This window comes from Eschrichtius robustus, chromosome 5, assembly GCF_028021215.1.
Source record: "Eschrichtius robustus isolate mEscRob2 chromosome 5, mEscRob2.pri, whole genome shotgun sequence".
Taxonomy (NCBI): Eukaryota; Metazoa; Chordata; class Mammalia; order Artiodactyla; family Eschrichtiidae; genus Eschrichtius; species Eschrichtius robustus.
In genome coordinates this window covers 82089046-82114769 of record NC_090828.1, presented here as the reverse complement: position 1 = coordinate 82114769, position 25724 = coordinate 82089046, and the positions used below count along the sequence as shown (strand labels likewise).

At 36.3% G+C, this 25724-nt stretch overlaps 1 protein-coding gene across 1 annotated transcript in view; it reads left to right on the top strand.

Moving 5' to 3' along the window:
• Positions 1-18530, top strand: part of EPC2 (enhancer of polycomb homolog 2) — a 103516-nt gene extending 84986 nt beyond the window's left edge. Inside the window, exons 8-14 of the mRNA XM_068545145.1 lie at positions 2524-2613; positions 3927-4072; positions 4182-4525; positions 13251-13387; positions 14557-14716; positions 15655-15988; positions 17010-18530. Of these exons, the coding sequence (XP_068401246.1) occupies positions 2524-2613; positions 3927-4072; positions 4182-4525; positions 13251-13387; positions 14557-14716; positions 15655-15988; positions 17010-17082 (1284 nt within the window). The 3' untranslated portion in view covers positions 17083-18530. The remainder of the gene's footprint in view (positions 1-2523; positions 2614-3926; positions 4073-4181; positions 4526-13250; positions 13388-14556; positions 14717-15654; positions 15989-17009) is intronic.
• Positions 18531-25724: the final 7194 nt, after the last annotated feature.

Sequence of the window (25724 nt, the reverse complement as noted above, 5' to 3'; positions counted from 1 at the left end):
ATGACAGATAAGTTTGGAAGCAAGACAGTTTATAAAACACGTTGTTGTTGTAACTATTTAAAATCTAGAGTTTACATAAAACTTGTCCCCTTTGGCTAGATTATATTAGTTTTATTCTTTTGTAGATGATTTAGTTTTTCTACCCCAGATAATATTTTAGCATTCATACACGTTGCAACAAATGCACAAAAATGTGTTTAATTTCGTATGCCCTTAAAAAGCACTTCAATGAAATCATTTATTAAAATTGTCAGAGGATCATGTAGTTAGACTCAGGCCGGGCTTTGAATAGTCATGGGACATTAATTAGATGACATTTTGAAGGAATGAGAGAACAAATAGTAGGTCTTTCCCAGGTAGAAGATGTAGGGAAGGGCTCAAGGCAGAGAAAACAGCATATTAGAGGGAACTGCTAGCAGTTTGGCATTGCTGGAACATAAAACACAAAAGGGAAGAGAGGTGAACGGAATGATGCCTGGAGTAGTAGTCAGATGGCAAATGGCCTCTATCTACATTATATATACTGGGAAGTTCTTAAAGAATTTTAAGTAAGAAATGACATAGTTAGATAAATGCATTTGTAAAAGCCAGTAAAGTTTTGCTATACACTCCCAGCCCTTTAAGAATGATGCCAGGGGATACTATGTCCAGTAGAAACTTTTCCCTTATTGCTAGAATCAGTCCATCCGTCCTGATAGTTAGACACACTCAGCATACTAGTCATATATTCCTCATCTATTAAGGGATCTTCACTTCTGTTCTAAATTCATATGTTTATTCATATAGTCCCCATTCCCACATGAAATTGCATTTCGAAACTTTCAGGTTCCTCTGAGTCCTTAGGTCTTTGACAACATTAATTTTTATAATGGTATCCCCCTGTTGCTAAACTATAGGTAGGCATGTACGTAAAGCTGGACATTATTCAGTGAGGTAGCCATTTAGAATGTAACTCTTATAGCTCTTGCAAAATCAGGATTTTATTGGTAAAAAGATAATTAAAATAATATATGCTTCTTCTTTGTCCAATAAACAAGAACAAAGGAATAGGGAGCCTTAAGAGAACAAGCATTTTAACCAGACTTCTCCAACTGATTTGCAGCAGAGCAGAATAAAAACCCAGTCTCTTCTCCATCATGCTTCTGATTCTCCTAACATCAGCTCTCTCTTCCTATGTCTCAGACCAAATCCTGGAATCCCCTCCTGGGGTAGTCAGGAGGAAGGGATGCAAAAAATTTCTGAGGCTTTGTGACGCTTCCTGTATATATTTTAGAAGAGGTAGATGATTTGTAAAGGAACCAAAGTGTAAAATTCACATTTGGGATTTCCTTTCAAATTGCAGGTTTGGGTTTGGTTCCCCAGGAAGAAGAATTAGCCCCAGCTTACTATTTCTGTGTCTCCCCCATAGTGTTGGTGGAGGTATATTGGAACCTCAAACAAATGCCTTTCTCCCCTGGATGACCCTGCTCAGTGGTAATTACCACAGTTTGGAAATAATGTGGAGAAAGCATTTTTCCTCTCAAAATAGGAAGAGAGGGATTCGTGAGGTAATTTGCAAGTAAATATGGTTGAGTCAGCGTTGTCAGAAAAAGAGATGTACTCCTAAGTGAAATTGCGAGACAACTGAAACTTAAGTACTAAAACTTTTTTTTTTTTAATTTTAAACATTATGGGTAGAAATTTATCTAAACCGTATTATTTCCCTGCCATATCAGAGTATATTTGTATTTCACTTAATGTGTTTTTGATGATATTTATAAAGTTTGCTGTTGTATAATATATCAGTGCTGCCCTAGAGGTCCACTCAGATTATATAGGGATATTTGACCTAGTATCACTTGGTCCTATGCTTTTTAATATGTGACAGCTTTTTGGAAGTCTTTATTCTTTTGCCGTCAGGTGGTGGGCTTAGTACTTCTCTCTGCAACCAGTCTGCTTACCTTTTAGCGGGTCCTCTTTCCTCTTCTGATTCTCTGCTTCTGATCTGCTAAATTTAAAAAGTGATTTATAAAAAAGAGTGGGAAAATAAGGGACTCCCCTTTGAGTGAAATGTATGAGCTTTTTGGCTTTTGGGGATGGGAGGCTGTTCATAAACCTTTTTTTATCTTCCTAGTTTTGGGCTTTATTATAGAGAAATAAAGTTATTGTGTAAAAACATCTCTACTTATAGGTGAAGCATAACTATTACTACAAAGTATTTATGGCCACATACAATATTTACAAAATGTAAATGGGATATATAAAAACCATACTAATTCTTTTTAAGCCTATAGCCCTTGCATGTTCAGAAATAGTTAAGCAATACCATGTGAACTTACTTGCAAGAACCAGTCCATTAAGAATAATGATTTTTAACCATAGAAAAATTTTGCTAATCTTTAAATGTTTTGGGGAATTCACTGCCTACTGTATGTAATATAGGAGTGATTCACTGTTTGTGATCAGATTCTAATTTTAGACCATTACAAAGATTGTTGACTTTTGATAACTCCTAAGTGGAATGCTTCATGCCTCTTTTTCTAGGTACCGTCCCCAATATCAGAACCTGAAGAAGAAAATGATCCTGATGGTCCCTGTGCTTTCAGGAGGCGGGCAGGATGCCAGTATTATGCTGTAAGAACTTTATTTTTTGTGGTGTTTTTGTGAACTGGAATTAACAGGTAACTCATGTCAAGGTGACTTAGTCTTGATCTAAAAACGGGAAGTCAAAAAAAAAAATAAATAAAAAATAAATAAAAACGGGAAGTCAATCAGCATTTTTTATTTAATATCCCCTATGCAGATACCAGTAAAAGATGCTCGAAGGTCCTGAGTCCTTTCAAAGGAGATCAGAACCCTTTATTTAGAAATGATAACTGCTCATATTTTAGAAATCTAGCTCACTTTGGGCTTTAACTATAACTTCAGCAGTTATGACAGCTACTCACTATGTCATTGCTGGAGTTAGGTGAGCCCAGAATCTCTAATGGAACCCGCCTAGATGGCTGATGAGTGTTTATTGAAATTTACTTTTGGGCAAGCCCATCTTTTCCATACAAACCCAGTAAGTATCAAACATAAAGGAATCATTTTTAAACCTCCCCCATGGCAATATATTGTCAAATAATTATATTCATAACTTTTTGTCCCACTTAGAAAATGCTTTGTGCTGTTAAGTCAAGTTTTGGTGCAGATTATATCAAGGAATGACCCTCACTCCCAGATGCTAAGGTTTCAAGTAAGGTGTAACGATGGAGTAGTGAGGATGGCTCTCATATATGGCTTTTGGAGACCTTTTGTCTTGTTGCATTATGGTAAACATATACACTTATAGCTTTTTCAGGTGTGTGTGTGTGTGTGTGTGTGTGTTTAATGTAGGAGAGGTGTAGAGAATTGTTTATAAGTTATGTGTTTGAGAAAAAGGAGACAGAAAGTGGTAACAGAAAAATAGAATGCTAGAAGAAATAGGAAGGCAAAGAAATGGACTGTATGTTCTTACAAGTAAAGAGGACGTATGAATTTGACCCATGCATACCTTCTTGAAGTGCAATTTTTACTCCAAAAAATTTCCTTCTAGTTTATCTCTGTAGGAAGTCTATAAATTACTAACTTCATTATCTCTACTTTTCTACATAAATGTTAAAAGCCACATTATTCTTTAAAGATATAGTTCTTTTAAAATATAATATTATCTTAAATGTATTTGTAGTCATGAACTAAACTTAGTTTGAGTTATTTTGGTGAGTGAACTTTTGAGTCAATTTTATAGAATTTTACCTGGTTAATATTTAAACCCTAATTTTAAAGTTTTATATCTAAATTTTAATTGCTCTGCTAATGCTGTAGTTACTTTATTTTTATCATGATTTAACTTTTCTTCATTTCAGAATCATTCCATGAGCTTTTGGTTTTTGTTTTTTATTTTTATTTATGTATTTTTTTTGCAGCCCCGTTTGGACCAAACTAACCATTCATTTGAAAATTCAGAACTGGTAGATTTGGATAAGCTGAGATACAGGCACTGCCTTACCATGCTCACAGTCCCGAGAAGATGCATAGGATTTGCAAGGAGGCGAATTGGCAGAGGTGGAAGGTAAACTATTTGTTTTGACCTGGTTTTTGCTTACAGGCTGGAAGGGAAGGTATAAAGAAAATGTTATTAAGTTCTTCTAGGTAATATTTGGCTTTATATTGCTTTTCAGGGTCATAATGGACCGGATATCCACAGAACATGACCCAGTCCTGAAACAGATAGACCCTGAAATGCTGAATGGTTTTTCAAGCGCTTCCCAAACTATAGACTTTTCTTCTAATTTCTCTCGGACCAATGCTTCCAATAAACATTGTGAGAATAAACTGTCCCTTTCTGAAATATTAAGCAATATCAGATCATGTCGACTACAGTGTTTCCAGCCAAGGCTACTAAATTTACAGGACAGTGATAGTGAAGAATGTACCTCAAGAAAACCAGGGCAGACTGTGAACAATAAAAGAGTTTCTGCAGCATCTGTAGCTTTATTGAACACCAGCAAGAATGGCATATCAGGTAAGTTGTCACTTTGTTCAAAGTATATCCTCTTCTCCTTCATTTTTCATTATCCACTAAATAGACTCTCAGGGTGAATTTTGAAGGTTTATTTTCATGATCCTACTGAGGAAAGGAACTTTATCTTAACCTATTACATTTTTTTTCCAACCTAAGAAACTAAACTCTATTATTGTGGTTCACATTTTAACCAAAATGTCCTAACTGATACCTATAAAACCACTGGCTTGTATTTTGAATGTGTGTGCCTGGTATGGTGAATGTGTAGGCACAATGCATAGGGAATTCCCTATGGGCAAAGTGGTTCTAAGCTGCTGTCAGATCATCATAGCACAATACTGTCTGCTTTTGTTAAAGAAAAATTTCATTTTCTTATATTAACTTTGCTTAAATGTAAGCATTGCTTCTCAGGAGTACCATTAAAAGCTTTCTTTCTGAAAAATGATTTTTAAAGAGGTTCCCTATGAATAGTTGTAATTTTGGTCTGATAACTTACCTCTCTAATTGAGATTGGAAAGTTTTTTTCCTCTTAAGAGACATTGTATTCAAATTAATATACATAGGCATTGTAAAATAATGTATAACATCTAGAGAATCTAAAATGTAATTTTGATTTGTTTTCTTCTGTGGATAGTCTTCTCTTTATCACATGTATACAAGTATGTAGAATTTATAAATGTCTTTGTAATGTATACATTGCAAAAAAATGCGTGGTATCCAGAGGCAAAGCTAGATGTGGCTTGACTGATACTGTTGATATTCTTTCTTTTTCTAAAATGTATATATTTCTAAATTATTTCCTAGATGTTGCATTTTAGTATGCAAAATTGTTATGTTAAACTTCTTCAAAGTGATTTTAAATCATTTTAGGTTGACATTTGGTCTCAATAGTGTTCCGTCTTTTTTAATTACTGAACTGTTTATTTTCAAACTTGACTTAGACATTTATCTATTTAAAGGTTGTTATGGAAAATTGGATTTGTTTGAATGATTGGAAGGTGGCATATCATTTCTCCAAATTAGTTGGTTAATTTTCTCCCAAACGAATTTAGGTAAGGAAAATGGCATCCCGTTATATAAAGTTCATGAGTCTGTGAAGTTTAATGACCTTTTGAAGCTCAAATGGATAAATACCTATTATGACTTCAGGTTGCAGGATTCTTAGAAATCTAAAAATAGTAGGAAGTTGACGAATATTAGGTCAAATCTTTTTTTGAGCCAACTCTAAGACATTGTTCAAATTATTTAACTTAACTGGAATTCCTGTACCAAAAATTACAATAGTTTGTGCCAAAAAGTGAGTTTAAAACCATCATATATAGGCATTTATAATTAGATTTGACCATAGATTGAATTTTTTCTCTACCAATGAACACCATAACAAAAAAGTGATTTTAATATGTTCCTTCTTAAGTTGAATATGGCCAAATATTTGCAGCTTTCTACTGTACATTCCTGATACACTGCAGATCTATGTGACTCGACTGTTTTCCAGAAAATGTTTGTTGCACATGTTATTGTATCATCAGTACTGTGTATGTATGGATTCAGAATTTAACATAAATAATTCCATACAATCAGTTCTAGAATTTTATGGCACTACCATATATCAGCATAAAATAAGCATTTAAAGTATTATTTTAGGCATGCATGCACTTCTCAGGGAACTTAAATCACAAATATGCAATGCTAACATCGTAGATAATAAGACTTTTTTTATTTTTGCCTTTCCCCTACCATCAGAAAAAAAATAGCAGTTTTGGTCTGTGTAATTTTTCCTGCCTTATGCTTATGTATGTTATGTAATGGTACTATGTCTCAACTTAGTACCATTTCTTTCTTCCCTTAAAAAATTTCAAGGTTTAAGCAACAGCTAAGCTACATTAGAACCAATGTTTTAGAGTCAGGTCTTTCAAATATGTATTTAATTATTTATTACTAGAGTAAAGGATTTTGTTCAAGTTTTTTTCTCTGCTAACTATGACCCTCTAGTCATTGAGGCCACAAGGTGTTTTGTTTTTAACAAATTTCTTTTGTTTCAAAATATTAGGCACGATGTATAAATTCATAATGAAACAAGTCTTTTTAACAGCAGTTTTGTAAACAACCGAAAAGCTATGGCAGTATTTTTGTTTGTATGGGACGCGCCATGCTGCATGCGGGATCTTAGTTCCCCTACCAGGGATCAAACCTGGGCCCACGGCAGTGAAAGTGTGGAGTCCTAACCACTGGATTGCCAGGGAGTTCGCCCGTGGCAATTTTAAGTACCCACCTGTACCAGTTATAGTCATTACATAGTTTCTCAGTTCTGGATAGATCATTTTAAGTGGATTCAGTTATAATTCAGTAAATATTGATAGAAATTCCTTTTCTACCTAAAGAGAAGGTTATAGGAATTTTTTCTAAGTTATATTTTTGTATTTGATGGACATGTACAAAAGAATTGAAGCTTCATACATTTGGTTTCTTTTAATCTGTGTGTCTAACACTTTTGCCTTCTGCTTACTCTTTGTGGACTTGATCAGGAGAGCATGCATGTCTTTAAGAGTAACAGGACTGATATTCATCAGTTACCTGGCAGAGAGTCAAGTACTGAATTTGCTGTTTCACAGCTGGGAAATCCCAGCAAAGGGTTTAATCAGAAATAGAAACCTGACATATATACATATATACACTATTGATACTATGTATAAAATAGATAACTAATGAGAACCTACTGTATAGCACAGGGAACTCTACTCAGTGCTCTGTGATGACCTAAATGGGAAGGAAATCCAAAAAAGAGGGGATACGTATATGTATATACGTATACGTATAGCCGATTCACTTTGCTGTACAGTAGAAACTAACGCCACATTGTAAAGCAACTATACTCCAATAAAAATTTTAAAAATAAATAAATAATGGGGAGAAAAAGAAATAGAAACCTGATATACTTGACAATAATATTTATTTGTATCACAAGTTACTTAGTTCTTTAAAAAAAAAAAAAACCTTGAACTTGAGGGCCAATGGCAAAGTATTTTCTTACTTTTATGTTGTTCATAACCCAGTTAATGTTTTTCAAGTCATAATCCCTGTGTCCTGAATGTATTCTAATTATTATTTTCGATATGGTACTGAATGGACTTAAAGAGAAACAAATAGAACTGTGTGTCGTAGTTATTAGTAAGAACTAAAACTAAAGACTTCATTTAGTTAACTGTTAAATAAAAGTATGTTTTCTTAATTGAAAATCTCTTCTCAAAGAATAGAAGCAGGACAGAAAGGAAAGATAGATGTGCTGAACATAGCAAGTGGATAACCAAGGAAAATTAAGTTTATACATAATTATGTAGGATCTAATATATGCAAAGCACTATGTTAAGTGTTTTTTAAAAGTTGCAGAGTTTTAGAAGACAATAATCCTTACCTTCAAGGAGCTTATACATGGATTATACATGACAGATATTATATTCTTTATATAAATAGGTGATAAAGTTTTCAGTCATTTGAAACTGCAGTATTTAACTATTCTTTTGAGATACTATTCTTAAATCCTAACCTTAAGAAAATATATTTCACATGTAAAAATAACATTGCTTGTTCAGACTTGAAGGGCCGGATTAATTTGCTTTTTTTTTTTTTTTTTTAGCATCTTTAAGGATTAATTTACATTTAATCTTGGTTTAGACTAATGTATGGTTGCAAGTTAACATGTTTTTTCTTTTCTCATTTGTCTTGTATACTGAATAGATAGATACCAGCAACTCTTCTTGAAGCTTTTGACCAGCTTCAAATATCTTAATATTACCAGTTTGTAAAATCAGCAACATTTTGGGCAGTTTTCCAAGAGAAATTCCTGGTTTTTAATTTTTCCAGTGTCTTTTCCCGTTCTTTTTTAAATTGCCATAAAATGTTTGCAAGCATAAAAGTTTTAAGAAAGGTAAAACTATGTTTTTAACAACTAGCTAAGGTACTCACAAGGATTTATTTTTTTAGTTAGGGTCACTTCTAAAGGTGGGAAATGGATTCACACTTCAGGAGTTTAGAAGATTTTAGTTTGACTGCTAAAGGAAATAATATTGAAATTTCAATTATAACTATTTAGCTTGGATGTCGGAAGTTTAAATGGATCTTTAGTCTGTTTTCTTTATCTTCGCATCTCCTTTGTTCCTCATTCCCCACCCCCTTCACTCTCTCACCTCCCATCTTCACCCTCATTATTATCCCCACAGTTTTGCAGTTTATTCATTAGTTACATTATAGGATGTGTAGTCCTGGACAGGTAACGTCGTCTTTCATGGATTGGAAGATTTGTCCTCAGAGTAGCTCCAGTGGTTTTATGTGAACTTTTACCTGATTCCTTGCTATGACCTAGAAGGTTTAAAATAGGATCTCTCTCCCCCTCCATATAGACCCAGATCTAGCTTTTAAAACAAACAAAAATTGCATATAGTCAGCATTGCTTCAACAAAGCATGTATTAAAACTTTTATAACAAAGACCTGCCTGGTAGATGAAGAAGTGCTGAATAATATATTCATTTCGATTTTTAGATAATCTTTACTACCACATTAGATGTTCTTCATTAAGCTACAAAAACTTGGTCTAAGCGAGTATTTTTTAAAATTCATGGCTTCCCAAGAATACATCATCTTAGCCCACTTTGAGAGACACTGCATTAAAAGTTAAAAGATTATTTGAAAAAGGCAGCAGGTACAAGCACAAAAATCATATGTTTATATTCTGTTGTGGGGTGGTCATCCAGAAAATACAGAACGTGTTTTGATTAGATTTTTCTTTTTATTAGTTTATCAATGAAACATCAATACAAAGTTGACAAGTACTTGTAAAGATTTCACACATGCTCAAGAATATATTCTCCGTGGGCCCAAGTTTAAGGAACAGTGATCTAGGGCTTTAGATTCAAAATCAATGCACCAGTGTAAAATCTAGTGGCGATACCTAGAGTATGTTTTTGATGGATCACTGTCAGATTATGAGGGGGAAAGGTGATGAGGGACCAACCTAGCAGAACACCTTATACGAACCACAGGCCTGAAAGGTGAAGAAAGAAATGAGGGATACCTAGGATCTTTGAAAACAGAATCAACATTCTAAGGATGGTGACAGGTGTTCTAAGAAAAAGTACATGGATTCATCTGAGGAGTAAATCAGACCGATAAACCCAAGATAGGTAAAGAGCCAGGTACGAAGATAGCCAGAAAGGTTAGAGGCTTTAGTGAAAAACAGACTGTCAGTTATAGACACAAAATATTTAGAAACGCGGGTGTGTTACTCATGTACAGAATGACATATTTGCATACGTAAAAGGGGAAATTCTGTAATATGTGACCTATTAGAATGTGTTACCCAGGGAGATTTGCAAAACTCATTATTTAGGGAAAGGAACACTTCCTGTCTGTCTGGAACAGTGAAATATTGCCTTCACAAAACAATCAGAGTGTGGTTACTTTTAAACTGACAGGACTTGGAGGTGTGGGGTAGGGGAGATTGATGACCAGCATGAATTTTACTTTTAAGCTAGCAACTCATGAGAGCAACTAGTAGAAAGAACTTGGCTTGGCCCCAAGCAAGAGAAGCAGATATCGTTTCTCTTTTCATACATTCCCACTTCCCCTTTATGCCACTACCACCCATCCATAGCTGGACCCCTATTCTGTATCTCATTCCTAAAGACATTTGTTCACGCTGTTAAGTATGCCCTTTTCCTGGTGTTATTTTAATGCTTGCCTCTTGATAACTCAAAGCCAGTGTAAGAAATAAATTTCTTATGGAAGTATTTCAGTAATTTATGAAAGGAAAAATAATTCGTGGAGAAGGTGCTTTCAATTAAATTACCATCCTCCACCTACTAGTAAGGCAACCCTGAAGATGATAATTCAATACTGTGTCTGTGTCATTAAAACCATACATTTCTTACCACTTTCCATTCACCCTAACAAAATGAAAGAGGTCAGTTAGGGAGGATGTTTTGTATGTGTTCCAATTCTGTGTCATGATTACTAATTGCTATTTTTGTCTAAAAGTGTTTAATGCTCTAGAAAATTCTGAATGGGGAACATAAGCATTTTTCAAGCACAAAACACCTTTTAGTAAAAAAAAGAACTAGATGTCAAGAGTGAATCCAACATGATGAGCTTGAGGTGAGGGGGAAGAGGAAAAAAATGAATGTAATATTTTAAGCATATCCATATTTTGGAATTAAGTTTTATATCAGTGGTTTTCAACTAATAACAGAATCAGGGATGAGAATTTTGGTATCAAAGTCAGCCTGAGTTTTAAAAAGTTAGGCAACACTTGAACATTAATTTGAGTAATTTCAATTGCGTCTTGGCTGGGATTTTATGAGTTTTCTATGGGGAAAAGGATGGGGTTCCTGAGCAAATTAATGGTTTCAACAAGTCAGGGCAGTAAGTAGACATATCCCCCCAGAAAACAGGAAATTTTATTAGCATCCCTTTTTAATAGCTGCATAAAGTGATCCTCTTTTTATAAAAGCAAGTAGAATACCTCTAGTAGGCAACACTTTGTTAGCTAATGACTACTAACCAAAAGTAATTTTTTTATTAAAAGAATACAATTTGTTCTTTTGAGTAATTTATATGTATACTTTATTGTGATTAGTAAGATTTTATAATTGTCTGACTTAAAAGCTTTTGGAAAAAGAAAAGATTCTCATTTCTCTCTCAATTTTTAAATAGCTACTAAAGTGTATTCTCTTTATTTGGTTTATTCCTCACTTAAAATTAACCACTGTGACTTCTCACCTTTTCATCACAACATAAACCTTAGCTCTGGACACACATAACGCTGAATTTGAGGGAGTAGACCGTACACCAGATTCCAAGTCCATTTCTTTTGAATTGGTACACTGTTTATACACATAGGACTTAAACAGATTTATTTGGGTTTAACTTAAGTTTTTCCTTCCTGTCCTTGTATCTAGTAAACTATTTTTCATCTCTTTCCCAAGGTTTTCAAACAGCTGGAAATTCATGAATACTTCACATTTTCATTTCATTTTGAAGATTTTAAATTTAGGATTAAATTTTTTTTTTCATTTAAAAATAGAACACTTGCAGTGAACTTAACATGTGCAAAGAAAGACATTTGATTTTGTTGGTAATTCAGTAAGATAACTAATGTGTACTTCAAAAATACAGGTAATAGTAAAATTTTAGAGTGAGCACTATCATAGGCCCAGGTTTTTTAATCTTCTAAAAATAAAATTGCTATCTCAGAACTGTTCTTTCCTGATAGTCCAATACTAATTTTAATGATAACATTGTAGAACAGAAATGAAGGTATATCTAAAGCTTCGTCCATCTCTGGGGCCTAATTCCTTTTTCATAGAAAATAAGCTGTACTTTGCATAACTTGTTATATGTCTAATTTACCATCAAAATTTTTTTTTTAATTTCTCATTTATGATCCTACTAAATGGAAAACTTGGGGACGGGGGCTAGTTAAGTAACATAGGTTGAAGGTATAGTCTCCTATCTAAACTCCTTCAGGTCGTATTGATTAGATAGCTAGATTACATTTAAAGGTTGACTCATATTAGTTGGTATTTCTTTATATGTATCCTTTCTTCCCAACTACACTGTAGGAGTTTATAGCAGGGACCCTCTTTTTAATTTATTTTTTCCCTGTATTCATTCTTAACTCTTAATGCAGCACTTTTCATCATAGATAGTAAATACTTGTTGATTAAGTGAAATAGTTGGGAGAGAGGAAAGAAAGCAATAAAGAAAAATAGAGTAAAATTACTCTAGTAGTACATGCATTCTGATGTGATTTAATGTTTTGTGACTCTAATAACATACTGACTTCTGTGGAGATAGCTTTGTGTCCTCTAAATCAGTTTATCAGTGATCTCCTTAAATATCGGTGAATGAAACTTTGTTTACATTTCTTTGAAAAAAGTGTTTCGTATTGTAACTTTTTCTTAAGTAATTTCTTAAATAAGAGTTTTAAATGTCTTCTTTTTATTTGACATTTAGTAACTTTTTTTTTTTTTTTTTTTTTTTTTTATGGCAGTGTTGGGTCTTCATTTCTGTGCGAGGGCTTTCTCTAGTTGCGGCAATTGGGGGCCACTCTTCATCGCGGTGCGCGGGCCTCTCACTATCGCGGCCTCTCTTGTTGCAGAGCACAGGCTCCAGTCGCGCAGGCTCAGTAGTTGTGGCTCACGGGCCTAGTTGCTCCGTGGCATGTGGGATCCTCCCAGACCAGGGCTCGAACCCGTGTCCCCTGCATTGGCAGGCAGATTCTCAACCACTGCGCCACCAGGGAAGCCCCATTTAGTAACTTTTAACAGTTGGTAACAGCATAGTTGATTACATCCGAGGATGCTGAACACTTCTCTGATTTCCAGCCCGTGTTTTTATAGATAGGACTTATTTTAGACATCAAATCTGTTGGCTTAAACTATCGTTTAAGTCTGAATAAAAGGGAGAATCCTTATATTTGAACTACGTTATACAGTAAAATCTACATATAGGAACTTTTTTAGCATGTGACGTTAGAAGGTCATAGATATTAGCATAAGCCACTTTGGCTGAAAGATTGGTCGTTTTTATTCGGTTCTTTGCTGCTGATGTATAGTGTGATTTGAAATTGCTTTTCATCTTAATCGTGGAATAACTTCATATTGTATTCTACTTGTGTTGTTAAAGGTACTTTAAAACATACGTATTTCTAAAATTAATGTCCTTTTCCAGTGACAGGGGGTATCACAGAAGAGCAATTTCAGACTCATCAACAGCAGTTAGTTCAAATGCAAAGGCAGCAACTTGCTCAGCTTCAGCAGAAACAGCAATCTCAGCATTCCTCGCAACAGACACATCCAAAAGCACAGGTAAACCTGTCTTTTAATCATGGTTATATCTATTCCTTTCTTTCATAATTATGTCTTTTTTTAAAACATTTTAGTCAGGTCACAGAAGATAACCTTGTCATTGCCACTCTTGATTCTGGAGATCAAACCTAAGTGTCTTTTCAGTTAATTTACATAATTTTAAGTGACTAATTTATATTTTATGAGAGGAGCACTAGAGCCAAATATAGTATTTTTAATTTAGGAAAGAAATAAGTACATATTTTTGGAAGGGTTATTAAGAATTCTTAGAAGTAATTATATTCTCTTAGAACCATCATCCCCCACCCCTACTCCCCCAGAAATATTTTTATCAAGGATATGACTATCCTAACTCCTTCCTAACCTGTGCATTTAAGTGCCATGTGAACGTGCCCCATGAGCTGAGAGGTAATTGTCTCGACTTATTGCCATAAATCCAGACAACATAGCCCTTTGCCTATTTGAATCACATTTCCCTGAAGAAAAAAAAATTGCCACTAGGTGAGGTTTTCCTAGGCACCATTAAACGACTGACAGTCGGGATAAGAGTAAAAATACCTTATAAAACTGTATTGCCAGAAGAAAAAAGCCCTGCCAACACCTTGATATGAGCCTATAAGACTGATTTTGGACTTCTGGCCTCCAGAACTGTATGAGAATAAACTTATGTTGTTTAAGCCACTAAAAAGCTGTTAGTAACAGCTAAGCAGTTTAATACAGAATCGAAAGGAATATGACCATTAAATTTGCCTTTGTTTGCCTTTTCTGAATCTCAGGTATTTCCAACCTACTGAAACGTTAGGCTAAGACACAGTTTTACATTGGGACAAAAATGGCTGTTAGTCATCTCTGTTATTTCATTTTGCCCATAGTATGTAGACTGTCAAGTATTTTTAAAGGCATTCATTAACACTTATTGGAAAAATGAATAGGGCATTAAAGATTTGGGTTGTTTACTACCCTAGCTCTTTCTCATAAATAATTGCTTCCCAGTTTTTAGTCACTTTCCTGTTTCATATGATGAAAATAGTCTATGGAGATCTCTTAACCTAAACACCTGTAACTGTTCAGGATGAAAAAGGCAGCAGCCTCTTGAGTTTGCTCATTTCTTAACATGTTCGTGAACTCATGTCTAAAAAGTTGAGAGTTTAATTTTGTTTATTTTATAGGGCTCAAGCACCTCTGACTGTATGTCTAAAACACTTGACTCAGCCAGCGCCCATTTTGCTGCATCTGCGGTGGTCAGTGCACCTGTTCCAAGTCGCAGTGAGGTAACCAAGGAACAGAACACCGGCCACAACAACATAAATGGTGTAGTCCAGCCTTCAGGTAAGCCTGTTGTTTCATGTGATACTTACTAGCTCAAAGTTGCAACTCAGTGATTTGAGGTATGGTTTTTGGTTTTCAAATCCAAGGGAAAACATCATACAAGAAATCAATCTGGACTCTTCATAATATCTATGGATATGTATGGTGGAATAGCTGGATGTTTTCTAGAATTCACATAGAGCCTGCTCCCTGTTTCCTCCCACACCCACTGGATTCCTACCTATGTAACACTTCACCCTGCCTCGTTTTATCCACATACTGTCAGTTGCCTCACATCTTAGGAAACACATCGAGCTAATTGCTAACCATCATCGTTGAATCATTTGTACATTTATAAAAAGGCAAAATACAGTTTATCAGTAAATTGGAAATTGGGTTTACCTTCCCAGGCTTACATACTCACAGACCTGCTTTCTCTGACTCCTTCTCATGAAATACAGCATTGCTGTGAACGTATTTCTGCTGCTTACTACCGAGTCCTCAAAGATTTGCTGTTCCTATCAGTCCTCAACTACTGCTCAGACCCTAGGGTTTTCCTCTTGCTTTTACATATACCTGTGATTGTGATTGCACTTCCTTACTGATGTTCTTGCATGTGTAAATTCTAGTGGAAGTCCAACCTTCATCTCCACCTGCCCTCAATCTCCAGAGAGGACCTCTCTGTCCTATTATACAGTTTCCAAATATGGAGGCAGCAAAATACTTTGCAAACCCTTTTGTGTAGGCTAGTAGAAAGAGGGTGTCTTTGGGGTTGTAACAGGTGAATATGTTACCAATCAGAAGGTCTCTTTGGAGAGGCCGTTATGTGGAAGGTCAATTTGGTATTTAACTAGATTACAAATGTTTGCATTTCTTTTTATTTTTAAGCTTTTAATTTTTTAAAAAGTTTAATGTCTCATGACTTGAATGGAACGATTTTTTTTTTCCTTCTCCTTCAGGAACCTCTAAAACATTATACTCCACCAACATGGCTTTATCATCCAGCCCAGGGATTTCAGCTGTACAACTTGTAAGGACAGTTGGCCACACCACTACAAACCACTTAATCCCAGCATTGTGCACAAGCAGTCCTCAAACACTTCCCATGAACAATTCCTGCCTGACAAATGCAGTGCACCTCAATAACGTCAGTGTTGTTTCTCCAGTCAATGTGCATATCAATACACGGACTTCAGCACCATCGCCAACAGCCTTAAAACTTGCCACAGTTGCTGCCAGTATGGACAGAGTGCCAAAGGTTACTCCTAGCAGTGCCATCAGCAGCATAGCAAGGTGTGTGTGTGTGTGTGTGTGTGTGTGTGTGTGTGTGTGTTTCAAGTATCATTCTGTCCCTTTCTGCTGGCTATCCTGTGGGAGGAAAACGACTTTTTTTTTTTCTTTTTTTTTTTTTTTTTTAACCGCTCAGGCAATAGATGTCTTGTCAATTGATTGACTTGCCTTTCAACAGATACTGAATATCTGCTTAGTCTAAAGCTCTGTGACGTAGATCATTTGTTTGAGGTCACTGGTAGGATGTTTAAATGCCAATCAGAACTGTAAAAAAAACAAGGAAAAAAACCCCACATCAACTTGGGAACCATCAAACTGAAAAAATACATCAGTCTATTTTAGAAGCTTCATTTATTCTTCTATTACTTCTTTGTAGTGTAGACAGTCCAGGAGGCTAGAGTTGTTATTAGCTTCCAGAGCTTTAGTTTTCAAATCAAAATTTGTATTTTCTTCAGTATTATACACAAAGGGAAAGTAAATTATTCTATGTATATTTTAAAATTGGGAATATTCTGGAATTAACTAAATCCATGATAATGTATTTCAGATTTTTCTTTCTATAACACTAATGCGTGAGAATCAAAAAAATTGATTTGCATGGATTAATAACTACATGACCTTAAACCTGTAAAATTAAACTATAGTGGAAAATAATTTAAGTAATATTGTGCTCCAAATGATTATTCTTTTTGAGCATCATATGCTCCATCTATTGTAAAAACACTTGGATTGTCATATGTTATATATTTCATAAGTAATTTATCATTGGCTTCTACTGAAATATTGTGTTAAATTACTGTCTTTCCTAAGTAAATAGTTATAATCAAGTTCTTAGGAATTACTAGGATTTTTTAGCTGAAGAAAACTTTTCCTCATTCCTGTATAAAAATTGTAAAAATGGGAGATGTTCTTCTGCAGTATATGTTTCGTTGTAATTACATAAAAATGTGTCTATAAATACTAAGTGATACACATCATATTCTAGAGAGTATTAATGTTTATTTTACTCTTTGCCTTATTATAGAGAGAACCATGAACCAGAAAGATTGGGTTTAAATGGAATAGCAGAGACAACAGTAGCTATGGAAGTGACATAACCTAAAACATATGGCTTTGACCTGTGCTGATGGTGTGCAGTCATTCATATTCCAGCTGAATGCAAAAGGCGACACTCTGTGGATCACAGAGCGTAACAATGGACCTAAATGGACAAGAGTATATCGGATGTTAAATCGATATATGATGTATATTTTGTAAAATTGGGAAAATCACTACCTTGTAATATAGTTTATTTGTATCATCAATATTATTTCTGTTACTTGAATAGTAGATATTCATCATCATGCTTTTGCACTTGAATTTGCAACTGAATGGATTTTAAAAAATAATTCTTTAATGGGATCATGAGCATGAAATGGGATCCTGCATCACTTGTTTTAACTATTTATTTTGCCATGTTTACATTTTGTATCTTGTAAAAAATAAATCCAACTTTGTGTCTAAAAAGTTAAAAAGATTCATAGCTAGGAAATGAAATTCTTGTAATTTTTTTCTAAAGGAACTGTAAAGTTTTCACTTGGTTCATTTTGTTTCACAATTTGACTAGATGGACTTTTTGGTAAATACTTTAGTGGCATTTCACTGTCAAATATGAAGTTCAAGGCAAAATAGTATTTTCTATTACTGTGCAGGGGAAAGGGATGGATCGATACATGCAAATTTAATGTAGTAACTCACTTTTCCATATATTTTGAATGTATATTTCTATTTATAATACCAGTTTATAAAAAATGATGACACAGAAAAAAGGACTAGGAAAAATTATGCATCTAGCACATTTAAACTGTGCAGGTATGAACATTTTTCAAGGATTACATTTTATCTGAAGACTGCATATTTTAACTGGCTTTACCTGTACCACACCACATAAAGGATATTTTGCCAGGTATGTACTGCATTGTGTGATTGCAGTAACCATTGGAGGTCTAGATATCGAGCCATCCCGGGTGCTGGGAGGGGGGGGATCGTGGCAAGATTTTGTCTTTTCAGTTTTGGAGAGTTTTCCTGTGGCTACAAGGCAAGTAACGGGTTGGAAAACGTCTGACTGTAAGCGTTGGACACCTTCACAGTGTAGTGTTTTAGTGACTTTTTTTATACGATTCTTGTATATTAGATACGTGTAGTGGTGTTTCAGAATGTTTGTTTATGCACTAGTTCAGACAACTTTCCCTGTTACTTGTTCTTGATAAGTGAAAACTGCAGGGAAATAAAAATACATATCAAAACATGGACATGCTGCATATGTGTTTATTTCACAATGTGCACACAGTATAAGTGAAAATTTAAGGGAGATGATAGCACTTAACAGCACTTTTCATTTTCACAGTGCTTTCCAAGCATTAATGAAAAGAATTATAAGAAGCTCATCTGTGGGCACTATTGGGTTTCAGATAATCCAATATAAACTACCTTTGATATGAAAAGTTCTTAAAATATTTTACAGAATGTAAGTAATTTGCAGTATAACATTCATTGAAATCTCATAAATGAGCCTCATTTTATAAATAAAAGTTTAGAGTAGAATTATATTGCAAGGGGTTTTGTCAAGTAAGTACTGGGAAATGTAAATATTTTTAATGAATATGATTAAAACCATTTCAAACTTCATAATTTTATACTTTACATTTTTTATATCTGCAGTCCTGAAAGTTGTAAATTGATATGTCAGTTGATTTAATGGACCAGGGTTTCTGCTGAGAGTGGTTTTTATTCAGGTCCTGAATATGTAAAGCAATTTATGGTCAAAACCATAGGAAAAAATAAATTTAATTTCTTCATTGGTTGTGACCTGATAGGATCCATGCTCGTTTCTTCCATACTACCTCTGGAGTTACTCATTGCTGATGATATAAAGAAAATAATTTTGATTTGATGTGTAGTATGACTGTGTTCATTCTGCTTTTAGTTGGATGTATCTCCTTGCTATTAAGAACTCAAAACAACTTTAGTGCCGATTTCGGAGAAAGGTTTTTATTTCCATTTTACTGAAGTAAAGCATGAAGCAAATTTGCCTTGTGATACACATGTTATAAATAATATAAGTAAAACAAAGAACTGTATTTGTACAGTTTCTGGAGATGTGGCAAATCCAGAATTTATCAAAAACTGATCACCAGTTTGTGTTTTTGTTTTTTAAGTAAAATAGAAAAAATTAAGCCTTCCTTATTTTGGTGATTGTAACTGTTTCACAGATTTCAGTTACTTGCACACACATTTTTCCAGTGCTTTTCAAGGACTTAAGTGACATATTTGTTTTTACATTATTAAATTGAAGAATAGTTTATTTTTGCCCAGGTCCTCCACTGGACAATACCACCATTTCTTGGTTTTTCTGATGAAACAAATATTGGTACTTGTAGTTCAGTAAGCTTCTAGAGTCCTTGGAGTGTGTTTTTTGATGGGGTGGATAGTAGGTTTGTTTGTTTGTTTTAAACAAGGGGGTAACTTTCATGTGCTTGGATGTCTTGTAATTGAGTACAGGTAAAAATAGTTACAAATTGTATTTTTCTGCCTTTCTAAAGAGAGTACCCTTTTTTTCTCCTGGTAATTCAAGATCATCATCATGATTAATATTAAGATACAGCTCTAAGTATATTTGAAGATGTGTTACATATCTTCCTTTTGCAGAAGACCAAGGGAAAAATTAAAATATCTGGAGGGCACATTTAAAAAATATATACAGTACACACACACATTCTATCTTTTCAAAAAATGTTGAATAGGGTATTTGCAACTGTGCTTGGTGGGGCTTTTTGTTTGTTTTTTATTGCCAGGGTTGTTTTTTGGGGGCAGAGTAGTAAGAAGTAGTAACATTTCAGAAATTGCTCCGTAGTGTGTACTGCTGTATTTCAAACAAATTTTATTGACCCGTATATACACCTTCGACTGAAAGGTTTTGTTGTCCCTTAACTAACTTGACAGACTATTACATTTCAAAAGGGTAAGGGTATCTCAAGTAATTCTGAATATTATGTTCTATAACACAAGAGTTGTTTTTCATTTAACCACAGCATGATAACAGCAAGCATCGTGGAGCATGTCGAGTTCTCTCTTGGTGACGTTTTTCATTTAGTCCTAACAATTGTGTAAAGGACTATTATTTTTCCCATTTTATAGGTCAGGAAAATGAAGTTTAGAGAAGTTAGGTAACTGGCCTTATGTCACACAGCTGATAAGTTACTGAGCCAGGAATTAAATTCGGGTAGTCACCACACTTTTAACCACTGCCTCCCATCTTTAATGTGAAAGAAGTACCCTTCAAAGGAGCACTTATTGTACTTCTTCTCAGTCTGCTTATTGACAGCATCTGTGTAGCAGAGTTTTAAATTTCATCTAGAAAACAACCTCCTCCACTCTTACACCATCAGGCAATTAATGTTTGCTTTTTGCTTCCCAGACTGAGTGCATTAGATCCACCTGTGGCTTCTAGCCATCCATCAATCAAACCCAGCCCTGTCAGTTTATCCTCCTCTGTCTGCCAGACCTAGCCGGTAAGTGCTAAAGCTCTCAACCAGCGCAAAGCTTTGGAAGCTGGGTCTGGGCCAGGACGTGGCTGAGTTTAGCCCTTTCTGGACCTTGGTTTCCCCATCTGTAAGATGAGCAATTTCCTAAAACTCTAGAAAGGAGGCCACCCTGCCAAGCTTGGTGCAGATGTACATGTGGCCCGTATGTCATTGGTTTCTCACCAAGGAAGTAAATGATGTGGGAGCTAAGGCTGAGCATATGGTTAGTCTAGAGCTGCTTTTTTAAAAGTCATTACTGTCATCGATGACTGTAAAGTATTGACAATTGTATCATGTAATGCAACTTATCTTGTGCAGAACTAATAATTCTAACCACCTTCAGAGGCTACAAGTCTCAGAAGGGCACAAGAATTATTTATTTTTTGGAGGAGGCATCAGTGCGGAAAACAAGACATCACAGCGCAGTAGAATATCAGAGAATTTGTTGAGCTGGGCTTTAATCCCTTCTCTGCCATTTGATTGGCTGGTGATTTTATCATCTTCATATTTCCCAACTTGTATCATAGGACAGATGGGTAGAATTAGATAACCTTTGACATCTCTGCCATCTCTGATGCCACAGGAATCAAATCTCCCCCTACCCCGCTTACCTCCCCAGGTGGCTCCCTTGCTTTCCAGGAAAATCACCTTCCATGCCATTGTCAGTATCCATTGACTTACCAGCACCATTCAAAAGGATCAATGCCAAATCAGACCCTATGTGCCTTCCTACCACATCTTTTTCTTTTTATATTTGTCTGAAGGGGGACTATTTCTTATTTCAAACATATGGGCTTAAGCTTTTTAGTTGTGACCTACTGCAAAGCTTACCATTTTAACAGGGAAGAGGAAGGTAACACTGAGCCACATATTTCTTTAGCAGTAATTTACTTGGCACAGGATTTTAAGCATGGGCTGTCTCGAAATGGGGTCTTGTATCAAGATTAAGAGTTCTGTGTATACTTAAAGATGTCTTGTTATTCTCATGCAACCTCTCTTGTAATGCATATTTGAACAAAACCCCTACTTCCCTGGCTGGCTGACTAGAGTAACATTGCAGGTCAAGAAGATGATAAAATATCTCTGAACATTGACCCTCAGAGTGAACATCTGTTATCCTCAGGAAAGCCTAGGATTACTGCAGTTATCTTCCACTGATAGAACAAAAGAAATCTACTCCAATCAAAAAAAATTATTTCACCTGCTGTATACAAACTGTTGATTTGATGAATAGCACATTCTAGAGCAATGACATTTTCCATTTGCCATTGTTGAAGACCTTTAACCATTAGCCTATAGAAGAACACTGTGTACTTCCTCTGCTCAATCCCACGGCCACTGAGGGTCATGGGCACACACAGCTCCTGTCTTACTAATGGCTGTCTCTTATGTGCTCTTCTCGCTCACAAGTAGATCTTGGTCAGTGGCCAGGTAAGCCCAAATTAGGAATAGCCAAGGTGCAGGATTTCAGCTTTTAACATGAGACGTCTATATTAGTTATCTACTGCTGAGTAATAAACTATTACAAACAACACATACATTACAGTGTGGGCTAGGAGTCCAGCACAAAGCTGAAATCAAAGTGGCAGCTGCTCTTGTGTTCTCTGGAGGCTCAAATAGGGGAGGATCTACTTCTAAGATCCCTCAGGTTGTAGACAGAATTCACTTCCTTGCGGCTGTAGAGTTCCTAAAAATTGGCTTCTTTAAAGCTAGCAATGGAAGAGAGAGTTTCTGCTGCGTGATGTCTCTTGCTTCAGCGAAGACCTAGGCCTTTGTGAGAGGCTCATCTATAATCAGGCCCATGCAGCTTGGTATGCTTTGATTAGCTCAGTCAGCTGACTGAAGACCTTAGTCAATCTGTAAAATCACCTTTGCCATATTCTATACCTTAGAAGCAAGTCACAGGCCTTGCCCACACTCAAGGGGTGGGAATTACACAAAGACATAGGTACTAGGGGACAGGAGTTATAGGGCCACAGTAGGGTGTGTCTGCCACATCTGTGTAAGTGAATTAACTCCATCCCACTCACCCCAGTCTCCCCATCTCAGTATACCTTGGATTAACCTCAATGGAGCTACATATTTATATAGGGAAACGATTTAAGGTACTCTGTAATGCAAACATTTTGCTATTTTGTAAGTAAGTCATAAATCCCACAGGCCTGGATGTTGGGCAGCGGGTCAGGTCCAGGCTGGAGCTAAACCTGCTGGCCAGCATCAACACAAAAGGCTTGCGGAAGCTGGAGTGGTTGAAACCAGCTAGAGAAAGAGTAGAATGGAAAGAGGAAAAGTATGAAGAGCAAAACTCTGAGCGTCTGTGAGGCCAGGGGAAAGTGGGGAGAGGAAGAGGCAGAGGAAGAGACTGGTAGCAATCGGGGAGGAAGATCTGGATCCAGGGGGTTCTAATTTCCTTCAGAAGAACCACGCAGAGGTAGAGTGCAGGGCGGGTAGGGATGAGTGGTTTGGGTAGGTAAGGAAGTACAGGTGATGAGGATTTAGCAGTGAGGAGGTGAAAATTAACGAGGACGTGGATCAGAAAGCCTGAGCCCAAGCCAGTACATCTAGCCATCAGAAGCACCCAGGAGAGCTTTTAAAGTACAGATGTGTGGGTCTCACCCCGGGCTGACTGAATCAGGATCTCCAAAAGTGAGTCGGTGTATTATCTTTTGTTTTAGTTCTTTGTTTGCTTGTGTGATTTGCTGGTTGACTGGTTTTTGGTAAGCTCCCCCAGACGGTGTTTGTTGATTGCAGCTAAGGTTGGGAATGACTAGTCTAATCTTTCTGTTTATTAGTTGTGACCATGGATACGTAACTTTATGGAAAAGCTCAGGATTTACTTCCTTAGCTGTGAAGTAAGGAGGGTTAAATTATTTGCCCAGTCCCATTAGTTCCAAGGGCACACAGAGAATGCCTCTCACTAAGCAAGCTTCACAGCCACTAGAAATAGTGCTGATTATGAAGCTTATAACAAATGCTTCCTTTAAAGTTTTGAGATTGTATGCTTTAAGAAATAATTCTGTCTTGCAGTTTATCACGGATGAAAATTATGGCTGCTTAAATTCTCTATAGCAGTTCATAAGTGTACCTCACACCTTCCCATCTCAAGCACTCTTAAGTTCCCAGATCACCCCCCAAACATCAGCGTGCCCAGAGAGAGAATTGTCATCCCTCCCCACCCCTGCCGCGATGGTCCAGTCACCACTTTTCAAATGCTCATTCACTGCCACTGTTAGACGCTTTCAGGTTGTTTAGACCATGGCTGTCAGTACATGCTTTCCAATTGTATATGACTCTGGTATTTGATTACAGGGACAAAGTTACTGTCCTTAAGAAGCTGTCTTAGGCGAATTTTGCTTGCCTAACATTTACACAGCATTTGGGACTTCGCTTTTTTTCTCTCTGTATGTACTCTTCCCTGCCATGAACTTGAATACTATCTTTATCTGGTGACTTCAAAATTTTTATCTTTATCCCAGAACTCTGCGCTGAATTCCATTCTTCTATATCCAATGCTTTGTTGACGCCAACACTTGGAAGTCTCACAGACATGCCCACACTTACCATGTGCAATCTTTCGCCTGCATGCTCCCAGACATGTTACCACCACCTCTCCATCCCACCACTGCTTGCCCCAGTCTTCGCCATCTCAGATGTGACATCTAAGACTCACCTTGATTCCTCCCTTTCCTCAATCCAACCCCTGGAACAGTCCCTCGACAAGTCTTTTGACCTGAGCTCCAAAATATACATTGAGTTCATCTGTTTTTCTCTGCACTGCAGCAGCGCTTCTCCCCACTTCTGTTCTTGCCCATTTCCAATCAACTCACGTGGCAGCAAATGTTATCCTTTGGAAATCAGATTTTCTCAGTTGTCTCCTAAAGACCCTCCCACTGCTTCCCATTGCATTTAAAATCCAAAATCCTACCATGACTGTAAGATCTTTCGTGTCTTGCCCTGCCTTCCTCTCCAAACTCATGCATAGTACTTTATCGCCTCACCACACTTGAGCCCACTGATGGATCCGGTCCAGACTTTAATGAATGATTTCCTGCCTCAGTGCCTTTGCACATGGGCATTCCTTCTGCCTAGAATACTCCTCTCTGCCTATTCGCTAGCTCCTTCTCATCTTTTAGGCCTCGGGTGTCCCCTCTTCAGAGAGGTGCTCTGTGGCCGTCCTCCTCTGTTATTCTCTGTCCCTTTATCTGTGAGTGATATGAAGGAAATATTTTAAATTATTTGTCTGCTTACTAGTCCTTTCATCTGCCTCATGAGGCTCGTGATGGCAGGGACTGGTCCTCCATTGTATTTCCTGCACTCAACACGGAGCCTGGCACATGGTAGTTGCTGAAATATTTGTTGAAAAAATAAGTGAATGAGTAACAATTAGAGCTTCAGAGTCAAAAGATTTCTTTTTTATTTTTTACTCTTTTTATTGTTATTTTAAACCAAAATGTGGTGACCACTAAACTTAGTTTTATTTCTCTTGGACTTATTAAACAAACAGATTTGAAATCTAAAATAGTTTAGTTACACTTAAAATGATTGACCTATAGCTTCAGAAACTGGTTTTCCCCATGGAGCTTCCTTAGGAGGTTGCTGTCATCTTTAATCCAAAGCCTGGCAGATGGTTGTGGGTGGATAGTGGCAGAAAATAGGCTTTGTTTTAAGATTTCCAAAAGCTATTTTTCTGCTTATATTTATACAAAATTAGCAGTTGTGCTCAAGTATAAGAAAATCAGGGAGCAGATTGGGTAGCTGTTGGTTTTGTCACTGTGTTTGTGAGCTAGAAATATTTCTTCGTCAATGATCACTCTGAGTCTCGTATCTGGGGTTTGTGACTAATCACTGTTTCCTTAGGCACTTATGCTTTCCAGGTGTATTTTTGTCAAAACATCAGATTTCAACACACTTACCAGGAATGCATTGAGTTATCAAAGCTTTCCACTTAAGGTATTATATTTTGGAGAGAGAATTCTTGCTCACACCAAACCCACATCAGATGTTTGCCAAAAAATGCAAATAACATTTGTACCCAGCTGTTGATATTTGACACCAATTCTCTTCCAGGTGTGGCTTGAATTGGGGTTGATTTTTCATCTGTAATCCATCCTGTCCTGGCTGCTTTAGAAAGTGCTATTCTCTCCAGCCTCCATCACTGGCAGGTGAGATTTGTCTCA